The 9,096-nt window shown below is 45.3% G+C and overlaps 1 protein-coding gene across 1 annotated transcript in view; it reads left to right on the top strand.

The window, feature by feature from the left end:
* LOC145397648 (uncharacterized) overlaps nt 1-8,236 on the top strand; it is a 13,010-nt gene extending 4,774 nt beyond the window's left edge. Inside the window, exons 2-7 of the mRNA XM_080270688.1 lie at nt 3,489-3,601; nt 4,643-4,784; nt 5,373-5,509; nt 6,168-6,314; nt 6,832-7,017; nt 7,856-8,236. Coding sequence (XP_080126814.1) covers nt 3,489-3,601; nt 4,643-4,784; nt 5,373-5,509; nt 6,168-6,314; nt 6,832-7,017; nt 7,856-8,230 — 1,100 coding nt within the window. The 3' untranslated portion in view covers nt 8,231-8,236. The remainder of the gene's footprint in view (nt 1-3,488; nt 3,602-4,642; nt 4,785-5,372; nt 5,510-6,167; nt 6,315-6,831; nt 7,018-7,855) is intronic.
* Nucleotides 8,237-9,096: the final 860 nt, after the last annotated feature.

Raw genomic sequence — 9,096 nt, 5'->3', positions numbered from 1 at the left:
TCTCCATAGCCTTTCCATAAACACTTCATCGTAACAAGCATCGCATTCCAGTGCTGACCTCTCGCCTTTCATTCAAGATGGAGAGACGGTAATTCCAGGCCAGGTTAAGGTGAAAAGAGTATAGTGTTTGGTGAAATGAAAACCGCTGAAAACGAGAGAAAACTGGCAGAAAAAAGAAAAAAAAAGGAGAGAAAAAGGAACTAGGAAGAAAAGAGAAGGTTATGGCTGATCACGAAGTCCATTTAACACAATCCAACACACGCGGGAAATTCAAAAGTGATATTGTTCGTGAGCCGTATTCTAAAGTGCATAAGCCTTCGTGGCACTTGTTCCTTAGCGATTTATTTTGCTTATTACACCTTCAGTTTCTCTTGTGTGGTGTGTAGTGGCAGCATTTGTTGTTGTTGCTGTTGCTCTTGTGGTTGTAATCCCAGGCTCATACTGCAGGCTGGTGGTAGGTGGTGACGACCATCATCCACTCACTTGATGTAGTGCCGCCTACTTCTTCCTTCACTTTTATCATTCTTTTTCTGTCTGCCATCCTCTTTTCCTATTTCTCCCATCCTCCACTCACTTGATGTAGTGCTGACTGCTTCTTCCTTCACCTTTATCATTCTTTTCTGTGTCTCATCTCTCTGCTCATTTCTCACCATCATCCACTCACCTAATGTAGTGCTGCCTATTTCTTCCTTCACCTTTATCATTCTGTGTCTGCCCTCCTCTCTTCGTATTCCTCCCATCTTTCCTGTCGCTTTTTAATACTCTTCTTTCCTTTTCAGGTGGCTTTACATTGAGTGACAAACCTAGTAGTTTCCTGTACGCCAGGAAAGCATTTACAGCGCTGGGTGGTAACCATATAACCAACCCATACGTCTTCCCTACGTGTCAACAAGTGTGTTAGTGCCCCTCCCCGCAAAACATCTAACTCAAAGACAAACGACCACCCCTTATGGGATTATGGCGTCTGGCTATAGATAGATAGATACGGGGAGATAGATAGAGACTAGGACTGAAGTTGCCCTCTCCTGCGGTCCACCATCTACCTTTCAGGGGCTAGGGAGAGAGCTGAAAGGTGTTTGCATACCCAGGCAGTGGGGTTGCCCAGTTGTCACCACGCGAAGGCACCTCCAGCATTTATATCATCTTAATATCAACACTTTTTGTATCAGCATGTAAGAAAATAACTGATAGGAGCAGAATAAATGGCTACATAGGAGGTGTTACATCTCAAATGCTATTAATAACAGGAGCCGATGGCCGATCACGCGACCCAGTTAACGCCACTCAGGTGAGGCGGGACGTTTAAAGGTGGTATTGTGATGCCGGACACAGGTTCGATATCACGGCCAGGACGGAACTAACACAACAGTGGCTGGCGGCACCTGACATGCCCTGTTTGTGTGTGTGTGTGTGTGTGTGTGTGTGTGTGTGTGTGTGTGCTTGTTTTCGTGCAGCGCCTGGCAAATTATTATTATTATTATTAAAACTTTCCACATCCCTGTGGGAAGTGATCTTATTTTTGTCAGTATTATTAAAATTATTCTAAGCAAGATGTAAATCGCTGCCACTAGCATACCGTGTAAGCCACAGCCTTCAAGCTTTGCCATTAGTTATACAGTACTGGTGGGCCGCTTCTGACCAAATATCACACTGATCCCACTACCGCAACCCGGACAGGATCCGAAACAAAAGTGCGCCTAAAGCTCCAGAATCACTACAGTTGGAGGACGGAAATGTCGCTGGCCTATACCTGTGTCACGGCCACAGTGCAATGCATCAGTATTACCTGGTATCGCCCATGGTGTAAAATTTTGGACTACTCCGGAAGACAGACAAGTCACCTGATTTTACAACCAAACGTGGTGGACTTATAGACTGTGATGACTTAAGGTGACATGCACAAGTTCAGTGACTTTGACCTCAAGGTGCCTTTATAGCCCCGCCTTCTAGATGGGGCTACAGGGCTAGGCAGCAGCTGTGGTTAGTTGTTATTAAAACTGTCTCTGGCACGGTGTATATACTGATGAAAATTTATAACAATAGAAATAAAATGAATAACCGTATCAGTACCAGGGAAGGCCTAGTTTTAACACCTATTTTTTTAACACCTATTTTTTAACACCTATTTTTAACACCTATTTTTTTAACACCCATTTTTAACACCTATTTTTTTAACACCCATTTTTAACACCTATTTTTTTAACACCCATTTTTAACCTATTTTTTTAACACCCATTTTTAACACCTATTTTTTTAACACCCATTTTTAACACCCATTTTTTTAACACCCATTTTTAACACCTGTTTTTTTAACACCCATTTTTAACACCTATTTTTTAACACCCATTTTTAACACCTATTTTTTTAACACCCATTTTTTAACACCTATTTTTTTAACACCCATTTTTAACACCTATTTTTTTAACACCCATTTTTAACACCTATTTTTTTAACACCTATTTTTAACACCTATTTTTAACACCTATTTTTAACACCTATTTTTAACACCTATTTTTTTAACACCTATTTTTTAACACCCATTTTTAACACCTATTTTTTTAACACCCATTTTTAACACCTACTTTTTAACACCCATTTTTAACACCTATTTTTTTAACACCCATTTTTAACACCTATTTTTTTAACACCCATTTTTAACACCTATTTTTTTAACACCCATTTTTAACACCTATTTTTTTAACACCCATTTTTAACACCTATTTTTTTAACACCCATTTTTAACACCTATTTTTTAACACCCATTTTTAACACCTGTTTTTTTAACACCCATTTTTAACACCTATTTTTTTAACACCCATTTTTAACACCTATTTTTTAACACCCATTTTTAACACCTATTTTTTTAACACCCATTTTTAACACCTATTCTTTTTAACACCCATTTTTAACACCTATTTTTTTAACACCCATTTTTAACACCCATTTTTAACACCTATTTTTTTTAACACCCATTTTTAACACCTATTTTTTTAACACCCATTTTTAACACCTACTTTTTTAACACCTATTTTTAACACCTATTTTTTTAACACCCATTTTTAACACCTTTTTTTTTAACACCCATTTTTAACACCTATTTTTTTAACACCCATTTTTAACACCTATTTATAACACCTATTTTTTTAACACCCATTTTTAACACCTATTTTTTTAACACCCATTTTTAACACCTATTTTTTTAACACCCATTTTTAACACCTATTTTTTTAACACCCATTTTTAACACCTATTTTTTTAACACCCATTTTTAACACCTATTTTTTTAACACCCATTTTTAACACCTATTTTTTTAACACCCATTTTTAACACCTATTTTAACACCTATTTTTTTAACACCTATTTTTAACACCTATTTTTAACACCGCTCTTAAAAATTCTACCCTAAGATTTAAATACTCGAAAATCAATCAAAATAATATGTAATCGATTCTAAAGGGTTAGATTAATGACTCTCCCCTCCCCCCAGGCGAAAAGAAAATGGAGGGGCTCTGGATTGAAGAAGAAATGGGCAGATTGGAGCTTCCTGTAGGCTCACACGCTAGGCTATGGAAGAGCTTTGCCAGGGAGCTTTTTCTCAAGGTAGGAAAGCTGGGTGATGATGATGGTGGTGATGATGATGATGGTGGTGATGACTGATGCGTGTGTGTGTGTGTGTGTGGAAAGTGAGGTGAGTACACATACATATAAAGTACACACACACACACACACACACACACACACACACACACACACACACACACACACAAAGTAGGATCTGTACCGTTTGTGTATTATGTGATGGACGTGTGTGAAAAATGTTGATTGCACACACACACACACACACACACACACACACACACACACACACACACACACACACACACACACACACACATAAATATCACGTTAGCGAAACATGCTTTTATATATGCATTAATTTTATCAACATTCAAACGCACAGTCTGTAGCTACTACCCCTTCCACCACCACTACCACCACCACACCTCTGCCACCACCACTACCATCATTACCACCCTTCCAACAGCCCACTAACCACCCTATCCTCATTTCTGTTGTATCTCCTGCCACCACTACTATCACCACTGCCACCACCTCTGCCACCACCACCACCACTACCAACCTCCCACCCCTTTCCATCATCACTACAGCCTTTCCCACCCCTTCTACCGCCCCAGTAACACCACCCCTACCTTTATCGCAACTCCTGCCACCATTTCCACCACCACCCCTGCCACCATTTCCACCAACACCCCTGCCAACATTTCCACCACCCCTGCCACCATTTTCACCACCACCCCTGCCACCATTTCCACCACCACCCCTGCCACCCTTCCACCACCACCCCTGCCACCATTTCCACCACCACCCCTGCCACCATTTTCACCACCACCCCTGCCACCATTTCCACCACCACCCCTGCCACCATTTCCACCACCACCCCTGCCACCATTTCCACCACCACCCCTGCCACCATTTCCACCACCATTTCCACCACCACCCCTGCCAACATTTCCACCACCACCCCTGCCACCATTTCCACCACCCCTACCACCATTTCCACGCCTTCCAACATCCCTTCCCCCACCCCTGCCACCATTTCCACCACCATTTCCACCACAGATAGAGGAGTGGGAGGAGGGGGAGAGGAGGGCACACCAGGCGTCGAGGTGGGACTTCTGCGTCATTCACTCCATCTGTCCCCACGATGTGCAGCTGGCCAGGCACCTGAAGGCCCTGCTGGAGACCTCCCTGGGGCTGACAGGTACGCAGGGAGGCAGGGAGAGAAGGAGGGAGGGAGGGAGAGAAGGAGGGAGGGAGGGAGAGAAGAAGGGAGGGAGGGAAAGAGGGAGGGAGAGGAGAGAAGGAGGAAGGTGGGATGTGCAGCTGGTCAGGCACCTGAAGGGCTTGCTGGAGACCTCCCTGGGGCTGACAGGTACGCAGGGAGGCAGGGAGAGAAGGAGGGAGGGAGGGAGAGATGGAGGGAAGGAGGGAGGGAGGGAAAGAGGGAGGGAGAGGAGAGAAGGAGGAAGGTGGGAAGTGTAAATGGCCAGGCACCTGAAAGGCCTGTTGGAGACCTGTCTGGGGGTCAGAGGTAGGCAGGGAGGGAAGGAGGGAAGGAGGGAGAAATGGAGGGAAAGAGGGAGGGAGAGGAGAGAAAGAGGAAGGTGGGGCTTTGAGAGACTGCTGGTCTATTTATCTATCTGTCTATCTATCTATCTATCCATCCATCTATCTATCTGTCTGTCCATCTATCTATCCCTCCATCCCTCCATCCACCTGCCTACCTACTTCTCTTTCTCTCTCTCTATCTATCTATCTACCCATCAATCTATCTATCTATCTATTACAGGTCGGACACTGGGGGATATAGAGCCAGGAGAGAGAACACTGAGCGCCGCCGAACGCATGGTAGAGGGGAGCACCAAGGTATTCATTTTGGCCACGCAGTATTTCAATCGCCCAGGCTTCCCCAAATTCGTCTTCCAGGTGAGACGCTGATCCAATGCCGACTTTCTTATTAAATTTCCACCTGTGTGTGTGTGTGTGTGTGTGTGTGTGTGTGTGTGTGTGTGTGTGTGTGTGTGTGTGTGTGTGTGTGTGTGTTTACTGTGTGGTGTTTTCCCTATTTCTCCCCTTTCACCTCACTCACACACACTCTCCTTGTCAGTCTCTCATTCTGCATGCTCTCCACATAGCATTTTATATCCCCGTAATAAACAACACAAGGGATGTGTATTGAGTGAGGTGGAAGGGGGGAGAGGGAGGGGGAGGCCAAGGATGAGGTGGAGGGATGGAGTGGGGAGGTATATGAGAGAGGGGTGTGTGAGCTGGGAGTAGGGCAGTGAAATGGTGGGGGACAGGGCGACATGGAGGCGATTTGTTTGTGGCCACCCCTCACGGGATTAAGGCGTCTGGCAATAGATAGAGAGATGTGTGGAATATGTATTAATCTCTTCAGTCCGACGATGCATGTTTCTGTCGCATCGCACAAGACACACTGATGGAGAAAAGTACAGAAAGGGCGCTGCAAGATCACATAGATAGATAGATAGACAGATAGATAGATAGATAGACAGATAGATAGATGTGTGAAATATATTAATCCTTTCAGTTTATCGGTGTATATTTTCGTGGTCACCTACAGGACGCTCTGATGGAGGAGATTCTTCAGGAGAAATGGCGCCGTAAGATCATCCCTGTCTTAGTCCCCGGCTGCCTTAATACCTTGGTCTTCGGTCTGAGGGCCATCCGCGGCATCACACTAGGAGACGACCCCAGGACCGTCGAGCTGGTGGGTGACACGGGGGACATGGGTAGCACTGGAGGCATAGCAATTGATTATACACCCATTAGAGATCATATTATAGGTGGTACGAGAGGTTAAGACGCCTTAGGAAGCGGCGCTGCTAGGCCATCCACGGCATCACGTTCGGCGATGACCCCTGGATCGTGGAGCTGGTGTGTGAGCCATGGTTGTTGTGGCTCCAGGCTTATCCGTTCCTGAATGTGGTGGACTGTAGGCTAAAATTGTTCTTGTGCTGCCTGCCATTTACCTTTCTCGGGCCAGCAGTGGAGATGAGGAACCAAATTCATTTCAAGGTCATTTTGGTGCCACTGCGGCCCTGTCTTCTCTCCATATACCTTCTTCGTGACTAAGCATCATATATTAGTGTAAATATATTAAACAACGCAGCATTCAATATGGAGATGAGACAATTTTATGCCTAGTTAAAGTGAACAGAGTATAGTGCATCTTAAGTGTATTTGTGTATTGAACCGCTCATTTGTATTTGTGTATCCCGGTCCAGGTAAGCAACAGCATCAGTGTGGAGGAGCAAATGGAGGTGCGGGCAGCATTGCGGCGCAGCAAGGCCAGGTTGGAAGAGAAACTGCGGCTGCTGCGGGCGGAGAAGGTGCGGCAGGTCAGGCAAGTCGTGGCTCGCATGAGGCACGAATTTGGGGACCACTACGATCCCACCCAGGAGCTGCAGCAGGTGAGTGTGTTGCCCCAGTCCCGCAGTAATAGCCAGGCCTCGGTGTCAAGAAATGTGGCAGTGATGTGCTTTTTTGTAACCTCATTGTAGGTGCTGGCCTAAAATGCCTTAGCCACTTAGATACTGAAGGACTGAGCTCCTGATGTACTGTTCTGAAATTAGCCCTTTGCAACCCCCCCTCCCCCCGACCCTCCACAACGGCTACGTACGGGGGCCTTCCTAGGACGACTGTCCATGATGATCCCTAGTGGCAAGCGTACTTAGGATCCTGATGGTATGTCAGCCAGTCCAACACCAGGCCACACACCAACCCGAGCTGTTGTACTGCAACACTCAGGCTTTCATGAGTTTATGAGTAAACTAGAATATCTTTGCCAGGGGCTTTTTTAGTTCCTTTTTTTGTTTTTAATTCTTTCTGCTCTGTTTGGGACAAGGGCGCAGAGAATCTGGCATTAAAGAGCCTTGTTGTATTAGATAATATTCAACTGAAAGGACTTACTTTATAGGAGAAAACTAAAAGACTTACTTTATAGGAGTAAGCAGAGCGTCTGGATGACAAAAATATTTCAGGATACAGTGTTTGAACCCTGAGATTTGTCTGTAAATGCGGAACTATGGGAGCTGTACATGAACAATATTAACCACAACACATACAGGAACAACAGCAGGTACAGTTGGTTAGCAGTGTTACCTACAAAGCTGTTGAATCAAGAGCACCAAAGTTTGAAGTATGGTGCAGGTAGAGGGTGCCACTCGATCCATGTGTCTATCCACCCTGTGTGTGTTGGTAGTGACCAGTTCCATCTGGCGAAAATAATTCTAACTCCCTCGCCCTCAGATGATCGAGTACCTGCGTCATGTGGATGTGCCTGACCAGCTTGTTTCGGCAGACCAGGTGATCAACGTATCCGGCTGCACCAACATCTCAGTGGGTCCCTCCATTCACTTCACCCTGGCCAGTAACTCCATCCCACCGCTGACACCGCCCTTCTCGCCTCCCTCGTCCACTCCCCCGACCGGCTCCAGTACACCCACTACACTACACTCTGCCACACCCCCGACCAGCTCCAGTACACCCACTACACTACACTCTGCCACACCCCGTACCAGCTCCAGTACACCCACTACACTACACTCTGCCAGTACGAACGACACCTTCCTCCATACTTCATCTAGCCACTACGACCCTACTTCCTACTGTACAAAGTTATAGACGTAGAGTATTCATTTTTACACGGAGGGATTATCGTCCTTTTGCAGCTTATTTCACGTAGCTCAGTGGCAGAAAAAAAACAGTGCTGCACATACTTTCCACAGCACTTCTTCATGACTAGCACCATAATGTTGTGTTAATCTATTGCTACGGCTAAACATTAGGGATGGTAAAAGAGGGTAATGGGTTGAGATGTTCACCCTTATGCACCTTATTCCACAGTAGCTCAGTGGCAAAGAGACTGTTACTGCTCTACATCCTTTCCGTAGCACTTCTTCGTGACTAGCTTCATATTCTAGGGTTAATCTACTGTTACAGCTCAGTATTTATGATGGAGAGGGTAATTTTAGGCCAAGTTAGAGTAGAAAGCGTATAGGATGCAATTTTTCATCACTTTGGAGCTTATTTATCGTAGCTCAATAGTGGAAAAAAAACAGCACTATGGCCCTACCTCCTTCCCAGAGCACTGCTTCGTGACTAGCACCACCTTAAAGTGAACAGACTACAGTTCTAATGGATCGCGTGTACAGTCTACCGCCACTAACCAAGGAGAGACTGACTAGGAGAGCATATGTGAGGTGGAGTGGGGAGAGGGAAGGAGAAAATCGAGGATGAGATGGAAGGATGGTGTGGAGAGGTATATGGGAGAAGGGTGAGCTGGAGAGAGGGCAGTCTGATGGAGGAGGACGGGATGACATGGAGGCGATTTGTCTGTGGCCTCCCCTTACAGGATTAAGGCACCTGATTAACAGATAGATAGACGTATAGATTGATAGATAGAGCGGTAGATGGCTAGATTGGTAGACTGATAGATAGATAGATAGATAGAGAGAGAGAGAGAGAGAGAGAGAGAGAGAGAGAGAGAG

This window comes from Coenobita brevimanus, chromosome 42 (genome assembly GCF_032717465.1).
Source record: "Coenobita brevimanus isolate Jiangsu-jjx chromosome 42, ASM3271746v2, whole genome shotgun sequence".
Taxonomy (NCBI): domain Eukaryota; kingdom Metazoa; phylum Arthropoda; class Malacostraca; order Decapoda; family Coenobitidae; genus Coenobita; species Coenobita brevimanus.
Note: the sequence above shows the minus strand (reverse complement) of the source record. Positions and strands in the feature narration are given on the sequence as shown.